The sequence below is a fragment of the Barbus barbus genome (genome assembly GCF_936440315.1).
Source record: "Barbus barbus genome assembly, chromosome: 10".
NCBI classification, from domain to species: Eukaryota; Metazoa; Chordata; class Actinopteri; order Cypriniformes; family Cyprinidae; genus Barbus; species Barbus barbus.
In genome coordinates this window covers 20279791-20302100 of record NC_136738.1, presented here as the reverse complement: position 1 = coordinate 20302100, position 22310 = coordinate 20279791, and the positions used below count along the sequence as shown (strand labels likewise).

The following is a 22310-nucleotide window of genomic DNA, read 5'->3' as shown; positions in this document are numbered from 1 at the left end:
TACAGATGTCTATAAAAAAAATTCGTGAAGTAACATCGTAGTTCTGCTCGGTAATCTACCACTTTTGTCTTTACGTGATGTCACACATGCGACTGAAAGCATGTAGAAGTTCTCCACATCCACAGAAACAATATTTTCATAAAGGACTGCAGATACAATATACATTTAATCGACAAAGTATGTAACTACATTTTCTATACGCAGTGGCTTATTTTGAACTTTGTTATCTGCATATCTTGCTCCTTAAATGAGATTTAAAGGACTGCATGTGGTTTTCGTTGCTGTGTATACGGTCGCATGGGCCTCAAAGCGTGGTGTTGGAGTAACAGTTGCTCGCTTTCATTTTAAGAACTGACCGTTTAATTCATATACGTTATACTTCTCAATCATAGATTTTACAGGTATTTATGAGAGTCATTTGTAGCAGCCGATTAACTAAAACACCATTAAACAATGTCACAATCACAGATCTGATGTTAAAATGTTGACACAGGATCAACTATATGAAAATAATATTAAACCTGTTGTAACTTAGCATTTATTTTTGCCACTACAGCCTCTATTTGTTATATAATTATATTTTCCAACAATGTCAGTATTACTGTTTTATACATTAGCTGTTCACCAATAATTAAGTTTTTTTTTATGTATTCATTGTCAGGGATCATGAATAAAAACTTAATCTCATAATTAAAAAGAGGCCAATTTCATCTGCAAATGCATTTGCTTTGACATAAAACGTATTTTATGTCATGTAGAATTTACTTTGATATGCAGCTTTATACAGTATAATTGGTCTTATCCTAAATATGTGTTCACATGACAAATTGTGCACCGTTTTCTAGATTAAAGGAGCAACACATCTGACAATACTCCCCTACTGTTGTTTTTGTGTGTATCTACAGCCTCTGGCTTGCCATGGGTTTAACTAAGCAGTACCTGCGCTATGTGGCTAGTGCTGTATTTGGAGTGATTGGCAGTCAGAAAGCCAATATCGCGTTTGTGACCCTCAGGGGAGGAGAGAAGGGTCGATATGTCGCCGTGGGAGCCTGTGAGCATGTCTTCATATGGGACATCCGCAAAGCAGAGAAGGTACTTGCTTTAAATGGTTTAGAAGATTGCTTAGTACATCATATTCACTCATCAGTTTATATAAACTCATATACGCTGAACTAACCCCTTTCATTTCTCAGGTTCTTATACTTGAAGGTAAAAAGCATGAGGTGACATACCTGTGTCCTTCTCCTGATGGCGTTCACATAGCGGTGGGTTATGAGGATGGAGGTGTGCGCATCTTTAATCTGCTCAATGGTGAAAGCAACGTCTCCTTCAGTGGACACAAATCAGCTGTCTCAGTTATTAGATATGATGCACTCGGTGCTCGTCTTGTCACTGGCTCGAGAGTAAGACTACAGTTCATTTTACAGCAGTTTTTTTTTTTTATATTTTCAATTTTACATTAATTAAAATCATTTTCTTTGTTGTTGTTGTATTTTAGGACACAGATGTGATTGTGTGGGATATCATCAATGAGTGTGGTCTGTACAGACTCAAAGGACACAAAGATGCGATCACGCAAATTTTGTTCTTGGAGAGCAAAAACCTGCTCATTACAAGGTAAATCGTTCTTTATATTTTATTGGAACGAATTCAACACTTGAAAATACTCATATTATATTGTATTATATTATATACATTCATACATGCACATCATTTACCAGAATATGAGTAGCTTTTTCATCGTCTGAAATGTGCTGTGACATTAAAAAATAAAATTAACGTCAAAAACGCAAAATATTTGGAGTTTGGCCATAAGTGAGAGGTACATGAGGCCAAGTTTTAGTGGTTTCAGTTTCACTTTAAATGTGTTTAGGCTCTATGTATATATTTATAATAAACATTGTTTATTATGAATGACACAAAAATTTAATATTTTTCATTACTGCTGTTCTGTACTAAATACTGTTAAATTTAAAGGATTTGAGTGAGGGGTACCAAAATAGTTTGTAGTGTTTGTAATTTCTGTAAACATTTCATTTTATTTACTGTATTTTACGTATGTTTCCTCAGTTCAAAGGACAGTTTTGTAAAGTGGTGGGACTTGGACACACAGCATTGTTTCAAGACCATGGTGGGGCATCGCACTGAGGTAAACAGGATCACTGTACACTGTTGAGACTGTCTTGATCTTTCTGAAATATACAACACAAAAATTTAAATGCATGCTCTTGCTGCTTTGGTATGTCCACATAAATCAGTGTACTGTAAATGATTAGGGAGTTTACTGTAAATGACCTGAGCTTAGGTGGCATTTGGTATCGTAAAGAAAAAATCATGAGTTTTCTTGCTTTACTTTTGGACTATGAGCCTCCAGCACAATCCAAATATCTATTAGTGTTGTAATACAGTGCAACATTATCCAATCTCTGTAGGTATGGGGGATGGTCCTGTTGAACCAGGAGAGTAGGTTGCTTACAGGGTCTGCTGACAGTGAGCTCAGAGCCTGGGACATTCAGTACAATGAGGAGGTAAGGCATATCACTCATGCTGTGCCAAATGGTTACTTTAGGCTAAATTACATTCCAGTTCATTCTTGAATGTGATACTTCAACTCTTATATAGAGAATTAAAAACTGATTTCATATATTCAGAATGAAAAATAACATTTCTTCACAGGGTAAAGAAGTGGGGGAGCCACAGGAAAAGAAAACCAGAACTCTTCTTGAGAACGAGGAGGAAGATGAGGAAGGACTTGACGAAGAGCCAGAAGAAGTAATATTTCTTCCAGTATTTTCTCCAGTGTACCCTGTTCATATAATTAATGTATTCAGTGGATACTTGAGACGACACAATAAATTTCACTGAGGGTTTCCTTTAAATGTTCATCAAAGGTCTGATTTCTGTCCACAGCGAATTCTCAGCTGTAAGAAAGCTGGTTCTGTTTTGAGGGAAGCCAGAGACAGAGTTCTATCCTTGGTCACAGACGCCAAAGCTAAAGTGCTAGCATGCCATGTAAATATGTTTCTAGTGTTTTGCAAAAAATAACATCCTTCTAAAAAAGGGTTTCACTCTTATTAGCTTGGTCGGTAATGGTGAGAAGTACCTAATTAAAAGTAGCTATGCAATAATTAGGCAAAAATTGCACCTACATCATGTGAGAACTTTTTAAAAAATCTCCACAGGGTCTGGATGCTACGCTCGAAGTCTTTACTGTTCTATCTGAGGAGGAGGTCCAGAAAAAAATGGACAGAAAACTAAAGAAAGCCAAGAAAAAAGCAAAGTGTGTGAGACCTCTGTTTTGAAACGTGAAGTTGTTACGCTAAGCTTTTCTGATATTCTGATGAACTGTTATGTTTTGCAGGTCTCAAGAAGGAGAAGAGGATGGACCTGAACCTGTAGTGGAGAGGAAGCTGAGTGATGAGATCCAAAAGCTGGCAAACATAAAGGCATCATCCAAGATCAGGTCAGAGAGTAATTCTGCATGCAAGCATAGTCCTCTTGTGTGCATTACTGGTGTTCAGTATTGATGGTAATGTTTTTTTCAGATCAATGGACTGCCTCCTGGTTCCTAACGGAGAGATGAAGCTTGCTCTTCTACTGCAGAATAACACAGTGGAGACATACACCCTGAAGACTACAGAGAAGAATCCTACTGGCACGAAAACCTCTCGCCTCACACTGAGCGGCCATCGTACAGATGTCAGAACGCTGGCCTTCAGCTCAGATAACATAGCCATCCTCTCCGCCTCTGGAGAGACCGTCAAAGTGTGGAACAGGTGAGTGTGATGATGACAAATGTTTCAATTTATTTGCATGGGTTCATATATTTTGAGTCCTTAACAAGAAGTATCTTTTTTGGTCAGGTCCACCTTGCAGGTCATTCGTACCATGGGATGTGAATATGCTCTCTGCTCGTTATTTGTTCCTGGAGACAGACAGATTATCTTAGGAACAAAGGTATATAACTATTCACTTCTCAGTCATCAGTCAATAAAGAGATGGTTCATCCAAAATTCTGTCATCATTTGCTTACCTTCATTTCTTAACTTTATTACAAACCTGCATGATTTTCTTCTGTGGGACAAAAAATGAGATGGTTTGCAGAATACCTGCCATGACTATGGGCTTTCAAGCTCTAAAAATGACAAAAAAAGAAGGAAAATTTGAAGCCATATGCTAGATTTGTGTGAGGAACAGTTATTCTTTATTTTTTGTGCATATTTTCACATTGGCTTTAGTTTTATGTGCTTTTGTCATTTTTTTTTATTTTTATTTCTGTTTTAGTGCTGATATTTAAACTAGGTGTGTGAAGACACATTGTGCCAAGTTGGCCGTAATTGACATCAAGTGCCATTGGTTCTGGACCTTTCTTGTAACCAAACACGAGCCAGCAACTTTTAAAATGCATGAATCAGATTTGAATGAGACATTTGCAAAACGTTTAGTCCATATATCCTTTACTATGAAAAATTAATTTATTTTTCATTATTCTTTTGTCAGAGTGGGAAGATTCAGATTTTCGACCTGGCCTCAGGAAGCCTTCTGGAGACGACTGACGCCCATGATGGAGCTCTTTGGTCCATGTGTCTCTCTCCAGACCAGGTATAATATCGATCTCTTTTGAATGACAAAGGGCTTCTCATCCTTACAAAACACCAGTCTGTGGCTACAGTGAATTCCTGACTATTCCAAAGACAGACAGTAAGATGGCAGCAAGGATTTTAGCTCTATGTGAACATATTTGGCTTTTTTGTGTGTGTTAATGCAGAGAGGGATTGTAACTGGTGGTGCTGACAAGACTGTGAAATTCTGGGACTTTGAGCTCATAAAGGATCAGGACTCTGGGAAGAACAAGTGAGTTATTATCTGCGATCACAAACCACGGCTCTCTCATCCAGATTTCTCCATCCCTCTTTCTCTTCTTGGCTTTAATGTATTATTGCTTTGTGTAATCCACAGGAGACTGACGGTGAAGCACACACGCACCCTGCAGTTAGATGAGGACGTGCTGTGTGTGCGCTACAGTCCTAACCAGAGACTGCTGGCTGTCTCTCTTCTCGACTGTACGGTCAAGATCTTTTACACAGACACGCTAAAGGTAAACCACAAGTACAGCGTATAGCATTACAATACTTTCCTCGCACCACAACACATAGCATCATGTTAGATCCATACATAAATCCAATGCTTTGTCAAAAATTTTAAATGTTACCAGTGTCCAAAGAAGCCCACTGTTTTACTCGAATTACATTTACTGAGAGATATTTTAGCACCAATAAACATCCTGACACTATATACAGACAGGGCCGGTTTAAATCAACATCCATCTTGGGTGATCTGACCACGTTAGCTGAGACCGACTGCCTTTTTTTATTGAAGAATAACATATTCGCATGATATATGTTACTGAAATTAAAAAAATCTTGAAAGTTTTATAGGCCTGATGGATGGATGAGATTTCAATAATTCAGTCATTTTCTTTTTTATAATTATCATATATTTTAATAATTGTTTAAATTATTTACAATTTTTAAATATGTTCCATTTATTTGTTTTAATAATTGTGATTATTTAAACCTTTTTTTGTATAATTTTTTTTCAAAGAAAATTATTACTTTCCCAATTCCCTTTTCCATCTACAGTATTTTCATACTCGTGGAAAAAGATATTTCAAATGTGCCCTATTGAACTTTGTATTCATTTATATTTCATATATATTATTCAGACTATAAATGGGGCCACAGAAATATGTCAGCACATTATAAATAACCAGTCAGCACTCATGTAATATGACGTCACCATGCCTAATGCCCAGCTCTACCCAAAAAACAGCAGTCCTTTACAGGACAGATATGAGAGCTGTGCAGAATAATAAGAGATTTGCCCTCTGTCTCAACTTCCTCTAGTTCTTTCTGTCGCTGTATGGACACAAGCTGCCCGTTCTGTGCCTGGACATTTCGCAAGTGAGTGCACTGGCTGACACGACACATCCTGCGAGTTAGTCTGACAAATGGCATAATTGTTTTGCAATGTTGTTTGTGGGTTTCTGTGGGTGTTCTGCAGGACAGCGCTTTAATAGCTACAGGCTCAGCAGACAGAAATGTGAAGATTTGGGGTTTGGACTTCGGAGACTGTCATCGCTCTATGTTTGCACATGACGACAGGTAATAAAAACACTGCTGCTCGTATAATGACACATTGCTGGTAAAGTCTGTTCTCCATCACATTACCTGTACGCATTTTAGTTATATTGTTATTGAAAGTTATGATACCGGTTGCTGACAAGTACAGTGATTTTCAGTGTTCGGTCAGGTGTCACCTACCTACGGTGTTGACATCCCTCCAGCGCCTGTGAGCTGTAGTCGCTGGATGACATCAGCCCAGATGGTCATTATTTATCATCCGCTGTTCTTTCCCTGTTGTCTTTCCTCTCTAGTGTCATGTTTCTTCAGTTTGTCCCTAAAACCCATCTGTTCTTCACTGCGGGAAAGGACAGAAAGATCAAGCAGTGGGATGCTGACAAGTTTGAGCACATCCAGACATTGGAGGTGACCTTCTCTAATAGTTGGACAGCATTCAATAGGCATTTTTCCATAGCCGGAATGAGTTTTCCAAAGGTCGCTAGGGTGGAAGTAGCTGTTATATTGAAAGGATTAGCGTTATAATAAGAGCCCAGGCAATATGCAGCAGAGGCTGATTGCATTACATAAGCCGCAGTCTGCTTTTGCTTAAGCCCTAATCAATGTAATCACAGACAAAGATGTATTGGAACTGTTGCATTATTGCAGACCCTCTCATACCCTTGACTGTTTTTCAACTTTGACCCTCGGATGTTCCTCAGGGTCATCATCGTGAGGTCTGGGGCCTGGCTATTAGCCCCAATGGAGACCACATCGTCTCCTCGTCTCATGATAAGTCCCTCAGGCTGTGGGAGAGAACGAGGGAGCCCATCATCCTGGAAGAGGAGAAGGAGATGGTGAGTGCTTGGTTTTTCAGCAGAATGTCACACAGCAGAAAAATGGATTTGATGGTATTAAATGCTTATCTATAGATCTACGTTTACACCTCTGATAGACTTCTGTCATCTTCAACTTAATATGGAATATCTGGGTAATGCATATAATGTATAGAGACCAATTCTCACTATCAGCTATTTGCTTATTAGCATGCTTATTATTAACTTATTGACCTTACTAACTATTAATAAGCAGCAAATTAGGAGTTTGTCTGAGTTATTGGTTTGTTAATAGTGAGAATTGGACCTTAAAATAAAGTGTGACCAATATCTGATCATGTCATAATTATGCGAATTAATTTTCAGCTATTTTACATGGGCTTCAAACTAATACATAATATTTTACACAAGAATTGTGGTTGGTATATTAATGTATTAATGCATTTTAAACTGTAGTTTGCCTGTCAAAGCTGAATTTGAAAAACTAATTAGCAGAAGTCCCTTTTCTTTTTTTACCGAAAATGATTGGCCACAAGATTATTAAAAAATAAGTTGGTTATATAATATATAAAACATTTTGGGGTTGAAAAAAAAAACTTAATTGGTATTTTCATTTATTTGACCCAAGTATATCAGCATTTAGAAGTACATCTATGAAAGCAAACATCTACTGTATACATTTGCTGACTTGTCTCAATATTTTCCTCAGGAAAGGGAAGCAGAATTTGAGGAATCATTGGCTAAAGGCGACGAACCTGTGGTAAGTGGTTCTCTTGAACCCTAGAGATCAGTTATGTCTCTTTATATCTCTGTGTGTTCTCAGTGTTTCCTCATGTCTCGCAGGTCCCTGGAGAGACTAAAGGAGAGGCAGAGCCTGCTGGGAAGAAGACCATTGAGACAGTGAAAGCTGTGAGTCTGCAGAACTGTACAGACGAAGAGCTCCTCTCCTTTATATTCAGTTATGGAGAAGTGACACTTGTGTTCTGTTTCTATAGGCCGAGCGAATAATGGAGGCTGTTGAGCTCTATAGAGAAGAAAGTGAAAAGCTGGAGGAGCACAGTGCCGCTTGCAAGGCAGCAGGGAAGGAGGTATGATGTTTTTTAGACACTCAAAGCCCATTAAGAGAGAAGCACAACATTTGATTGAAGTTCTCTTTTAGTCTGCACAAAATTAGGGCTGGGGCTTGAAAAGTTCACAAAATATGGATTTTTAAATGATGCTGGTGCTTTACTTAGACGCTTCTTTGTTTTTCTTTTTTGCAGTTACCACCCCCTAAGATGAACCCCATCCTTGTGGCTTTTGGAAATATCTCTGTGAGTGTGTTTTTTAATATTAGCACTGGGTTTGTTTGGTTGTCATATTTGGTTAATAATATAGGGGTGCACAATGTATAAGCTCCATATCGGTCAATGGCCAAATTAGAGAATTTTTTAAGATATATCAGATGATATTATATATTTAATGGTAACACTGCAGTATAGGGACCGATTCTCACTATTAACTAGTTGCTTATTAGCATGCCCATTATTAACAAATTGGCTATTTACTAGTACTTAAAAAGCACATATTCTGCATGATCATATTTTAAAAGACCTAAATTTAAAAACTACCTTACTATTAATAAGCATCAAATTAGGAGTTTAATGAGGCAAAGGTCTTAGTTAATGCTTTGTTAATAGCGAGAATGAGACCTTAAATTGTAACCTGTTTAATTGTACATGCACATTTCCTTTATTTTTATATTTAGATTAACTTTTGCTGTCATCTAATGCTGACTTGAAGTTATTTAAGCACTAATAATGTAATAATGCTGTTAAATGTTGTGATGCCTAAATTCTTTTGCAGCGTTAATTTTTTTTCCACTTTTAGAGAATTTAAATATTATCTATTTATCGATTATCAACCTTAACATAATTTTATCAATTTTACTATCAGCTGAATTTTATTAATAATACACCACACTAAAGAGCTGAATTATATTTTAGTTGAAAAGTCTATTTAAAAATTGAGATTCATCACTCATATTTACTAATACTTGCCATTGTATCTGCAGCCTTCTCGATATGTTCTGGAAGTAATAAAGAAGGTTCGGTCCAGGTAAGAGCTCTTCCTCAACCCAGTCAAAAGCATTCAAACTCAATACATTCTCCCATCTGTTATGTACCGTTATGTTTTATGGCTCAGTCTGATTGTCAGCTCTGTTTTTCTCTTCAGTGAGCTGGAAGTGTCTCTGCTGGTGCTGCCTTTTCCTTATGTCCCGGATCTGCTGAAGCTCTTCAATGGTTACGTACAGCAGGGTCTGGAGGTGGAGCTAGTGTGCCGCTGCCTCTTCTTCCTGCTCAGGTACTCCTCTGTAGCTACTGCTTTAACATATTACAGTTTCATGTTGATTTATGTTCATTTTACCATTTTGTTATTAAATTACGCTTTTATTATCATTGAGGTGATTATTTGATTTGCTCCTGACTAACAGTCCTATCATTTATCATTTTCCTAGAGTTCATTTTGGACAGATCACAAGTAATCAGATGTTACTGTCAGTCATTGACGAGTTAAAGACCAACACAATCTCTAAAGTGCGAGAGATCAGGGTGAGTTCAGGATGGATTTAACCACTGTGATCACACCTCTGTTATGATCAGATTGTGTAAGCCTGTGTGTTCTCATCTACCTGTGTTTTCAGGATGTCCTGGGTTTCAACAGTGCCGGTCTTCAGTTCCTGCAGCGTGAGATTGAGAGCAAAGAGGACGTAATGTTCTTTGCTGATGCCACAGACCGCTTTAAAGAGAAAAAGAGAAAGAGAAAGAAACGTGAAAGAGCCGTCCTTACAATCACATGAAACTGACATGCTTGTCAATTGTTATAACAGACTCCATTGCTTTGTGCTTTTACAATCCTGAAGAAGCATCATGCTGATGTTTTTATAAGTTGATGTATCATTTGTACCTATCTATAGTCCATAAAGGTAAATTTCTCCACAAATCAATGTGTGTGTGTGTGTGTGTGTGTGTGTGAATGGAGTCCAAGCCGCAAAAAAAAACATTTATTTTTTTTAAACCAAGATTTTTTTTTTTTTTTTTTAAAGAAGAAACATTCTATGAAACAATGTTAAGTAAATCTAGACTGTTTTAAAGAATTTTACCCAAAACTAAAAAACAAACAAACATTTTTTTTTTTTTTTTTTTTCAATGTGAGGACAAAATTTAGGCTTCCTGCCAGGTTAATGCTAGTGCTGCTACTGGAAAGTGAAGCAGCAGCACCACCAAGGAGAAGCAGTGCTGTTTTATAATGAAATATTTAATCCATATTATGTTATGTACTGACATTGGACCTCAAATAAATCACAACATTTTCTTATGTGAAAGCAGTGGTTGGATATGGAGAAGTCAAGATTGAATTAGGGTAATCTGGGACATTTTTGGTACTTATTTGATTGTGATGGAGCAAGAAATGTATGCCTCAGATTCAGATCTTTGGTTCCCCACATTACCCAATGTCCCAGATTAACCTCAATCACCCAACATTAATGCCCATATGTTTTCTGTTATGCTTAATTCTGTGGAAAAGATGAAGTGAGTCATCAAGACAGATTCTCAATCTCAATGATCGCTGCAAGACTGTAAAAACACAAGAGCTTTCAATAGGGATGAAATAATTAAATGAGTTCAATCTTTCTGTATGGCTGAAGCTGTGGTGACCTGGTGGGAGATCCACGCTGACTTTACTGAGCTCATAACCTGGATTAAATTTACAGTTACAAGTTCATACGTACGTGGGATTTATAATTCACCACCTGGAAACTAATGCTGCTTATTTCAACAACATATTTCTTTCCTAGTTAGTGCTCGGTCTTAACAGCGATTCTCACCCACCTCTCACACCTCACGTTCCTGCTGTGTGTTAACATCCTAATCATCAGTGTCTTGGAAATAATTAAACAAATCCCTCAAGACATCCCTTTTCAGACCTGTTCAATCTAACAGCAAAAAAAAGCAAATTAAGTGTATTTATAAAGCCGTAAAAAGGCTTGCAGCATTTTATGAGACCGGTCTGGGTCTCAAAGCTATAAATGTCACACCTACCAATATTAAAAATTCCTCAGAAAAAGGTTGAAGTTAAATGCCTGAGAACACGTTCTGTGTTAATCCCCCTCGAACAGGATGAACTAATCAAACACAGCCGTGTTTTTATGGAAAATCATATGAATTTAAACACAGCTTGGTGGAGACATCAGGCCTTCTCTCAGATGAACGAACCTATAACTTTTTAACCTCCTGCTTTAGCTGTAAACAGAACAAAACAGTAGTGGTCTTGGTCTGAACCAATTTCAAAAAACTATACAGTTGAGTCTAGAAATAATTTTCTTTTATATTGTGGCTGATATTTTTCATAGCAATAACGGAGCACTCATAACATGCACAGCATAGAGAGTGTGCATGAAATGTTCCTGACATCTCCACGGTTCCCCAACGTTTGAGTCATTGGGCAGATTTACTGATCTACTGCCCGCTTTTCACCTCATAACATATTTTCCCCCTTTATTACTTTGACTGGCCATCAGTGATTGTGTCACTTCTTAATAAAAATAACGACTAAAATGAGTGGGTGACTTTGTTTCGAGTTATTTTGATGTACAGGAATGTGTCTCTCGATTTATTGCTATATCTCTTTTTATATAAACATTACTTATTACAACACATATAAACAATAACAAAGTACAAAAATATTGGCACAAACCTTGACATATGACATTGGACAATAAAGCAGGGCAAAATACTGTATAGAGCATATCCACAGTGGGATCGAAAACTGCATTTAGTGAAGAGAGGGGGAAAAAATAGGAAAATTGATGTAAGTGTTATTTCAGTTGCCAGTCGATATCTTTAACCAAGAAAGCCTTAGTAGAGGACAGTTTTGGTCCTTCAACCACTGGTTTATGGGCCAGGAATTGGTGATGAAATGAATCCTAGATGAGAATGAAACTGACAATGCTGTTCAGATGCTAACAATGGTCAGATTTACCAGTAGCCTATTCTATTTAACTCAATTATGCTGCAACTAATGACTAAAGATTATTACTAATTATTTATTAATATTCAGTGGTTCCCAGACATGGGGTCTGTTTTTATTATTCATTATTCTGTTTAATTATATATCCTAAAGAATTAAAAAATTAAATGAATAAAAAAGACCAATATCAAATATCAATAATATATATATATACATATATATACATATATATATATATATATAAATACATGGATTTATTTATTCCTACACTGCCAGGGTTTTGCTGTTGGGGGGTATAGCCTACAATGCGTAAATTGTATAAATTCAACAAATCTATATTATTTAGTTACATATAGTTTACTTTTTATTAAACGTTTAAATATGCTTTATGTTTAAATATACGTGACCACTGGGTTATACTCATAACATGTGGAATGACCACTGGGTGGCACCATTGCTTTTCCAAAAAACACCATTGCTGTCAAAAATCGAGTCGGTAAATGTAAGTTTTTTTTGTAGTTTTTTTTCATTTGATGTTTGTGCTCAATTCTGTTTACTTTTTTAGAAACGTCTTCTGAAGTGTTGGCTTGAACTGGTTTATCATTTGTAAGTAGCCTCCCTGCAAACATCTTCCTGAATGTAAAAATATATAGATAACCATAAATCTTGATATCAGCTACCATCCATTTAGCTACAGAGATTTGTATGCTACACATAGTTTCTCTCTCATTTTTTAACGTGCATTTCTACCTTGCTCGCATTTTCATCCCCTCACCTTCTTTATTTTTTGTTTTCTTCTATCAGTTCCAGCTGGCAACCACATTTCACTGTTGAAAGTCAATTCAAACAGTCACCAGTGAATTCACTCCCACCATGAAAATGATTTCAAGCAATAACAGATGACTTGTGGTCCAGTCTGTTTACTTTTAAATTGAGATAAAACAACCAAATCTCAAAAAGGCCAAATCTCAGAATGTAATTTTGTGTCAGATGGTCCTGTTCTCTTTTCTGAGCCACTACACATTGATTCACCAAAGGTGTGGAGAGCGATTGAGCATTTGAAAGCGCCCTATTGCTATGTGAACCCCATTACAACCGTGAACCCACACAGAGAGAGACATTTTTAAGAGCTCTCCCCAGAAATCCGCACAGCTGATGTAATTAGTCATTTCAGAGTCATGCACTTCATAATACTCCCTATAAACAGACATTCAATCCTTCCCTCAGTGTTCACTGTTTATCTTAGTCTTTTACAATCCGCTCTGGACCACCGTCTGTTTATCCTTCCCCAACAATAATGCTTCTATACTGCGACGGAGGAATGCAGTTCATTTGTCCAATTAAACAAGGAAAATAAATACAAACCGATTATGGACACAATGTCACAATTTGTTCCCAAAACACTTTTACAACTGCACACAACCTTTAGATTTACGATGCAAATATAGCAGGGGTGATGAATGAAAAACGTCCTTGACATGTTTTTCAAAGGTTTGATCTAGCCTACATCATTATCTAAACATATCTGGAAATAAATCTGTATTACACAAGCAAAGTGGTCTTCCTTTAGCCAGCAAAGGGTTTCCTTCCAATACATTAACATACTGACAATGATTACGGCTTTGCTAAAAGAATTAGATCTCTTCATGTGCTTGTGTGCTTTCAAAAGAATAATATACAAATAGTAGCATACTAGGAAATTATAGTAATAGCTTATTTAAGTCAAGTACACACTATAAATGTCAAACTTATTCAAATATTCAGGAATAGCTGGGGTTACTTTGAGCTAAAGTGATCTGGATGGAAGTAAGCGTTGTTTCAGATTTAACCTGAGTTATAGATGCACACATAGCAGATGCACAAACTGAAACGAGGTAAAAAAGAACCTGACTTTCTTCTCACGTTCCTAACTAATTCCTAATATAAAATGGTTGAATGCAGCAGAGTCTGTCACACCCATGTGTTATTCACCCGTTGTGGCTGCTTTGGCTTTTAATACATGTCTACAGAAAATTTATAGTCTTCTACATTTTTGAAGTATAGCAAAATGGAGATCGGGGCTAGTTGCCACACAGGAAGTTGTCACAAAGGCTATAAAATTTTGGTGAAGAGTCCAATTGCAAAAATGTGGGGGTTTTTTTTTGCAGCGAGTTTTATATGTTGGTTTCTATTTCAAAACTCTTTTTAATACAATTAGCTGTAATATTATTATTACTACAACTGGCCAAAACAGCAATCAATAATCTTTTTGTATTAAGCCTTCTAGATTTTGTCTTTATTGTTTTGTGTTTCAGAATCGTTGTACTGTTTAAATGTAGCTAAAAAGCCTATAATACAACAGTTCTCAAGCAGGGGCCTTGAGAAACTTCCAAGGGTTTCTCAAAATTCTTTAAAATATGCACTGAAATAAGCCCAGAACACTTTTTTTCAGAATTTTTTTTTTTTTGCCCTTATTCGGTAGTTTAAAAAAGTCTGTCAATAAGGATTGTAATAAAAAAGTGAACTCTATGGAAAGATCAGGTAAATTATTAAAATCATAATGAATATACATTTTTCTAGTTATACAAAGCTTTACAATATTTTATCAGGTAGAAATTATGAGAATGTTTTTTTTATCCCAAATCCTCATCCAGTAAATCACAAACATTGCTATGATCGGTTACTTAATTGTAGTTTCCAGTAAAAACAAGTTCAATGGCTTTTTTATAGCAAAGACTTTTTGTTTATGTCTATACAGATATTACCCCTCAGAAATATGAGAAATATTCACTGCAGTACAAAGTGTGACAACTAGCCCCGGCCTTTCCAGCATACAGTATCATTGGGTTCAGCTGTCTGGCAACAGGTGTGGGCAAGAAAATCCAACTTCCGTGATTTTGAGCAGAGGATCAGTGGGGATGATGGGATCTCCTATCCTAAGGATTTATTTGTTTTGTCCACTGATCTGTTTGGATTTTGGATGCTGTTTCTCTCGGTTGGAAACAGATGTAATTATCTCCAATTAATGCATGTTTGTAAAGGTCACCAGGGTCTGGTATGTAAACATCCCTGCGTAATGGATGTCTAAGACAACCAGACAGTGTGTGCAAGGACAAAAGTAATCACAGCTAAGAATCTGTGTTTAGATCGGTGTATTTGTATGGTTCATATCAGTTGGATTGTGAAAGCCTTCAAAGACCGTCTGTGAAGTTCCTTTGGCATTGAGACTCGATATATTTCTGCAGAGTCTGTGAAGAATTGAAAGTAAACCAAGTCAAAAATGAGCTGTAAAAAGCGAATTATACACACACAAAAAAAAAGTCAGTGAAAGGTTGTATTCATTAGAGAGTATATGGTTTTTCTTTTTACTGGGAACATGTGGACTTGGAGCCCCACATGTCAGAAGTGCCTTCAGGGATGCGAAATTCATGCCTGACATGGGTATGGTCAATCCCTTTAAGGTTTACTTCTTTGACTTTTTTTAAAGGAGGAGGAGGACAAAATAAAAATGTCTTGAAGGCATGCAAGCTGTCATAACCATCCCTCCCCCAACGCTATCCGCAAAGACCACCCAGACCGCAGAGCGACCTGTCAATCATCAAACATATGCGTTCATTTTTATAGACTAAGCAGTAATACTTTCTCAAATTAGCACTAAAGATCCCACATTTCTGATTTGAAGGTTTACCAAGAGATATAAACATATCAGCTTGACTAAAATGTTTAATTTTTCTCAAATTTCATTCACCGCCGCACAAGAACCACTGCCACCGTCCTATACGAGAGCGTTCAAGGTTCCACACCGCTTCTCTTCCATCTGTCAGCACGACGGGATTGAGACGTAGATCTCGCTCTAATCTTTTGGCCAGTGATCACGCCTCCGCCGGTCCCACATCACAGGACCCCCTCCACCACCGTCTCCCATCTGAGAGCCAAGCGGCCAGCCAGAGAGCCCCGGGGTTTGGTGTAATCCTGCACTAATAACATCTCAGCAGCTTCAGCACACACTAAGAGGCCCAGATCCGTCCCAACACCCCCGTACAACAAAGGCAGACGCACTGACTGCTTCATATTAGCATTTAATTAAGTTAAAGAGCGGCCCCCGCGCTCTCGTTCCCTCTCCGCATGCGGAGCAACAGTCCATTCCAATGGGCTGCCATCACCGCCGGGCCTCCTGCAGCCTCTGGCCAAGGTTGATCTCCCACTCATGTGATTAATTCAATAAAACCATTAAGAGTGTCCCCCATCTGAAGTTCTGCACAAACAAGCACACACGCACACACACACATGCATACAGACACTCCCCTAGGTGCTCGCACAGAAAGATCTCTGCTTAGCACCTTCATACGCTAAACAGAGCCAGGTCTGATCTCCAGAGATCTTCTCCAAAAGAGCGAGGCGTAATCTCGTATTAGTTGAAAAGAAAAAAATATTTTTGACAAAAGTGAGCGAAGTCTGAAAAAGTTTTGTTTTTGGTGTCTTGAGTTTCATTTGATCTGGCCAACATGCCACAGGGATATAAATCTCTCGAAGCAATAAAATATCTAGTGCGCTTCAATTACATCACCATGGTGATTTTTTTTTTGTTCCATGCTGTTATAATGCCCCACAAAACAGAAAACAGTTTAAATCTATCATTGCACATTTTACAGAATGGAATCTGTATTTATTGTGGCACTTCGTGTTTAATTTCAAGTGCATTTCGAATCTCATTATTACACCACCATACAGTATAATATTTATACAATGAAGTCCTTCTTTCCACACATAAGGGGAAGGGAGATTTAACTGCCCCTTTCTTATGGAGCTTCATGCTAGGGATGTAAGATCACACTTTACTGAAGTCCTAGATGGGAAGTATGGCTTTGTTTCCCTTGAGTCCATTCCTCCATGCTGATTGGCCAAGCAGCGTTCTGTTGAAAAGCACCACAACTGTGATCAACATATATGATAATAAGAAATTATTCTTGAGCACCAAAACAGCATATTAAAATGATTTCTGAAGGATCATGTGACACTGAAAACTGGAGTAATGGCTGCTGAATATTCAGATTTGCCATGACAGGAATAAATTACACTTTAAAATATATTCAAATAGAAAACAGTACATTTAAATTGTAATAGTATTTTACAATATTACTGGTTTTACTATTTTACTATTTACTATTTTATACTTGATACCTATACTTGATATAACAAATTATGTGTATATATAAATATATTATATATATATATATATATATATATATATATATATATATATGCATACACCATATATATATTATTATAAAAATAAGTATATTGAAAATTGAAAAAAAGTATTAATCTATTGCATGGTGTGAGTTAGGACCTCAGACATTTTGGAAATAATATTTTCTCTCTGAGTACTCTCTTTCTAAGTGTGGACCGCTTCATTACTGTGAGAGAGCCTCCCTCCCTCTTTATTTCGCTCAGTTTGCTGTACTCCGATAGGCCCAGATCTTCTTCCCATATTTCAACATCTCAGTAAATCTAAGCAGCTTGGGTCTAGGGTGAGCACGCATTGAAGGTCTTCTGTAATCCTGGTCCTTGCCTGACATTTGGGCTTCAGTAAGGCACACTAACACCCCAGGGTGTTACTATAGTGTTCCAAAGGGTGTGTGTTACACTGCAGATGCTTATATGTCATTTGTTTTATCCATGACTGAAAATAAATCTACTGGGCCAACGTATATGGACGTGGTTAATTTTGCATCATCATACACAGTAAAACTCTTCACCAAAAACGTATCATTCAGAGGTCTCGAGGATTAGCTGTTGTTATGATGATGTTGGCGCTGTACTCTGGCAGTCTGCAGTGTTTGTGGTAACTGTGCTGTACTGGGGGACATGCTCGCCTCTCATTTTGACTATAGGTCTCACTGGACCCCTAAAATGCAAGACTACCCCTGTAACCTGATTCCCAACACACATGTTCAGCCTAAAGCCTGTAAAACACAAATATTAAGCACCTGATAATTTGATGGGAAACAACAGAAAAGTGCAAAGATGAACTGTACCTTTAGTCTATGCCCTAATTTATAGACTGAACCAATTTCATAAGGCTGTGAAGCTACTGTAAGAGGTTTATGGGTAGATGTTTTACATGCGGGAATTTGGTCTCAATTGTATGTTCTTCGTCAGATTCTTTGACCGGGTAAAATAGTAAAAAAATAAATAAATAACAATTATTAAGTATTTTTACATTCAAAAATAAAAATAAAGGATAAATAATGAACCTGCTAATGCATATTCGAATTCCATTACAAAATATTTAACTAACGGACATTTAAGTGGCAGGAGAAGTTTTATTATTAACTAAAACTGTTCAAATAATTTTTGTAAATTGAAATAAAATCTAAATATTGGATGAAAAACTTAAACAAAAAACAACTGAATTTGAAATTAAACAAATTACAAGTGATAAAATGAACTAAATGAACGAAAATTAAAATTAATATAAAAATAAAAGTTAATTCAATAGAGTAATAAACAATTTAATAGTATACACTCACCTAAAGGATTATTAGGAACACCTGTTCAATTTCTCATTAATGCAATTATCTAATCAACCAATCACATGTCAGTTGCTTCAATGCATTTAGGGGTGTGGTCCTGGTCAAGACAATCTCCTGAACTCAAAACTGAATGTCAGAATGGGAAAGAAAGGTGATTTAAGCAATTTTGAGTGTGGCATGGTTGTTGGTGCCAGACGGGCCGGTCTGAGTATTTCACAATCTGCTCAGTTACTGGGATTTTCACGCACAACCATTTCTAGGGTTTACAAAGAATGGTGTGAAAAGGGAAAAACATTCAGTATGCGGCAGTCCTGTGGGCGAAAATGCCTTGTTGATGCTAGAGGTCAGAGGAGAATGGGCCGACTGATTCAAGCTGATAGAAGAGCAACTTTGACTGAAATAACCACTCGTTACAACCGAGGTATGCAGCAAAGCATTTGTGAAACCACAACACGCACAACCTTGAGGCGGATGGGCTACAACAGCAGAAGACAGCCACCGGGTACCACTCATCTCCACTACAAATAGGAAAAAGAGGCTACAATTTGCACGAGCTCACCAAAATCGGACGGTTGAAGACTGGAAAAATGTTGCCTGGTCTGATGAGTCTCGATTTCTGTTGAGACATTCAGATGGTAGAGTCAGAATTTGGCGTAAACAGAATGAGAACATGGATCCATCATGCCTTGTTACCACTGTGCAGGCTGCTGGTGGTGGTGTAATGGTGTGGGGGATGTTTTCTTGGCACACTTTAGGCCCCTTAGTGCCAATTGGGCATCGTTTAAATGCCACGGCCTACCTGAGCATTGTTTCTGACCATGTCCATCCCTTTATGACCACCATGTACCCATCCTCTGATGGCTACTTCCAGCAGGATAATGCACCATGTCACAAAGCTCGAATCATATCAAATTGGTTTCTTGAACATGACAATGAGTTCACTGTACTAAAATGGCCCCCACAGTCACCAGATCTCAACCCAATAGAGCATCTTTGGGATGTGGTGGAACGGGAGCTTCGTGCCCTGGATGTGCATCCCACAAATCTCCATCAACTGCAAGATGCTATCCTATCAATATGGGCCAACATTTCTAAAGAATGCTTTCAGCACCTTGTTGAATCAATGCCATGTAGAATTAAGGCAGTTCTGAAGGCGAAAGGGGGTCAAACACAGTATTAGTATGGTGTTCCTAATAATCCTTTAGGTGAGTGTATAAATATGCCTAACATAACACAGGAAATTGTTATAATTTTATGAATGACAGTAACCTGCTGAGCTGTACACCGTAAGAAAAAAAAAAAAAACGTCCTAGCAAAAAAAAAAAAACTGTTATAGATATTTCCTTCAATCCTAAAACACAACACAATGCTTATACACAATAATTCAAAATACAGGTAAAACATCTGTGAGAAATTAATATGGAAAATCATATTAAGACAGACTTTTCAGAGTATAAAGTTTTGCACGCACACATACCACGTGGGCCTGGTACTATGAAAATATTTGCAGATTTATACTAGCAATGCACCTTTTCCAGTCCAATGTTTACAGTCAGAGTGAGAGAATTTAAGCCAATAATGATTACTTTCAGTCTATAGGAGTATTCAGCCAGATTGTGATTGTCGCCATTGCTTTAGCCAGTAGATGGGCTCTCAGCAGGATTGAGAGGTTTCTGTTTACTGGAGCTCTCCACCTTCTACGATGGCTACATGTCACCAATGAAGCCAATGTATTAATGCATGTGTGGGTATACAGGACATGTATATGGACCAGAAAGGAAAGGAGTCGAGAAACAGGAGGAAAACAGGAGCAAGGCTGAGCCAAGTGAGGAGGTGAGGAGAGGGCCATAAATTCATCAGAAGCTTGAGCTGGGAGGGGTGTGGATGCAAAGGAAGAAAGACCTTTAGAAATTTGCTGACAAGATTAATATGCAGTTGATGGGAAGGTTTTCACGACAGGGTGCCAACAAATAAACACAATTCAGGGATGCCAGCTCTCCTGTGGTGTGGCTCCGCTGAATGAACACCACCATTCCCAGGATTCCATGGGGGTGATCCAGTGTCAGGTGGTCCCAGCCGCTCTCATTCTGCCTCCAGGGACAGAAAAGTTATTTCATTCTCTGACAAACCAGAATATTGAAGTATGATAAGGTTCACCAGGACAGCTGGAAACTAATCTCACATCCATGCCAACTAAAAAGAGAAACACCAAAGGAACTGAGTCCAGTCATATGATACTAGTGAGAAAAGATCTAGTCTAGATATCAAGATCATGTTATTATTGTATTTCATCTCTTTCATTCTATTCTTAACTTAATGTGTCCCACTAAAACTACTTTATATCAATGATTGAACTAAGTAAACTTCTAATTGGGTCAATGACATTTTTTTGGTTGTTGTTGTCTATCTATTAAAGGGATAGTTCACCCAAAAATGAAAATTCTGTGATTAATTACTCACCCTCGTGTCATTTCAAACCTGTAAGACCTCCGTTCATCTTCGGAACACAAATTAAGATATTTTTGATCTGAGAACTCTCAGACCCTCCATAGACAGCAAGGGTCCTTACACGATCAAGGTCCAGAAACGTAGCAAGGAGATTGGTAAAATAATCCATGTGACATCAGGGGTTCAACCGTAATTTAACGAAGCTACGAGAATACTTTTTGTGCGCAAAAGAAAACCAAAATAACGATTTTATTCAACAGTTCTTCTCCTCTACATCAGCATTGCGCCATTTTTGGAGAATATCCGCTGGACGGAAACTGCGTACACTCTTCTATGTCAGCTGCACCGCATGGATACGTCTTCTACATATATTTACGCTTTGATTTGAACGAAAACAGCGCATCCGGTATGTGGCTAACACAGAAGAGCGTACGCAGTTTCCGTCCAGCGGATATTCTCAAAAATGGCGCAAGGGTGACGCGGAGGAGACGAATTTGAATAAAGTCCTTTTTTTTCTTTTGCGCACAAAACGTATTCTCGTAGCTTCGTAAAATTACGGTTGAACCCCTGATGTCACATGGATTATTTTACTGATCTCCTTGCTACATTTCTGGACCTTGATCGTGTAAGGACCCTTGCTGTCTATGGAGGGTCTGAGAGCTCTCAGATTCCCTCAAAAATATCTTAAATTTGTGTTCTAAAGATGAACGGAGGTCTCACGGGTTTGAAACGACATGGGGGTGAGTAATTAATGACAGAATTTTCATTTTTGGGTGAACTATCCCTTTAACATATTTAAAAATTATGTGACAAATGCAAGTCATACAAGACTTAAATACACATATTCTATTATATACATATTTGTACTTTCTGAAGTACCATTTTGGCATTTTTGGGAGTGCATACAGTCAAAATAAATCCTGTTATCATAATGAAAAGAGAGCCTCAATAAAAGGATGAATTTCTTGAAAAAAACTCTTTAGTTTGACATAATGACTAATCATTACTATTTCTTACAAAAATGTTTCTCAGCTTATTAATATATAAAAAACATTATCTGCCTCCAAACAACGTAAAAAAAAAAAAAAAAATCTGATTCTTTTTTAACTTTTACCTACTTTTACTTTTTATTATTATTACTTTTTTTACTTTTTCAAATTTTTACTTGATGCACCACATGACATTTTTAGTCATTACATCTAAACGTTTCTTGAAAATTATATAAAGGTTTTCAAATCCATATGAAACCATCATAAAAAACAAAGACTACATAAAAACACTTAAAAAAAAATCATGGACACTCACACAATATATGCCATTAACCCAATTAATTTAGCAAAATGTGAAACAGTAGCAAACAACTATATCTCAAATTGCTGATA

General features: G+C 37.4%; 1 protein-coding gene across 1 annotated transcript; it reads left to right on the top strand.

Moving 5' to 3' along the window:
• Window positions 1-66: 66 nt before the first annotated feature.
• LOC306876254 (WD repeat-containing protein 3-like) lies at window positions 67-9935 on the top strand. Its single transcript, XM_079427270.1, has 27 exons — window positions 67-177; window positions 906-1092; window positions 1194-1403; window positions 1499-1617; window positions 2071-2149; window positions 2433-2528; window positions 2677-2772; window positions 2911-3012; window positions 3183-3280; window positions 3362-3463; window positions 3546-3776; window positions 3864-3957; window positions 4501-4602; window positions 4769-4854; window positions 4960-5098; window positions 5907-5963; window positions 6064-6164; window positions 6437-6548; window positions 6842-6976; window positions 7665-7715; window positions 7799-7864; window positions 7951-8043; window positions 8218-8268; window positions 9009-9052; window positions 9170-9298; window positions 9453-9546; window positions 9639-9935. Exons 2-27 carry the CDS (start codon window positions 919-921, stop codon window positions 9792-9794), a joined length of 2817 nt encoding a protein of 938 aa, XP_079283396.1. The 5' UTR covers window positions 67-177; window positions 906-918; the 3' UTR covers window positions 9795-9935.
• Window positions 9936-22310: the final 12375 nt, after the last annotated feature.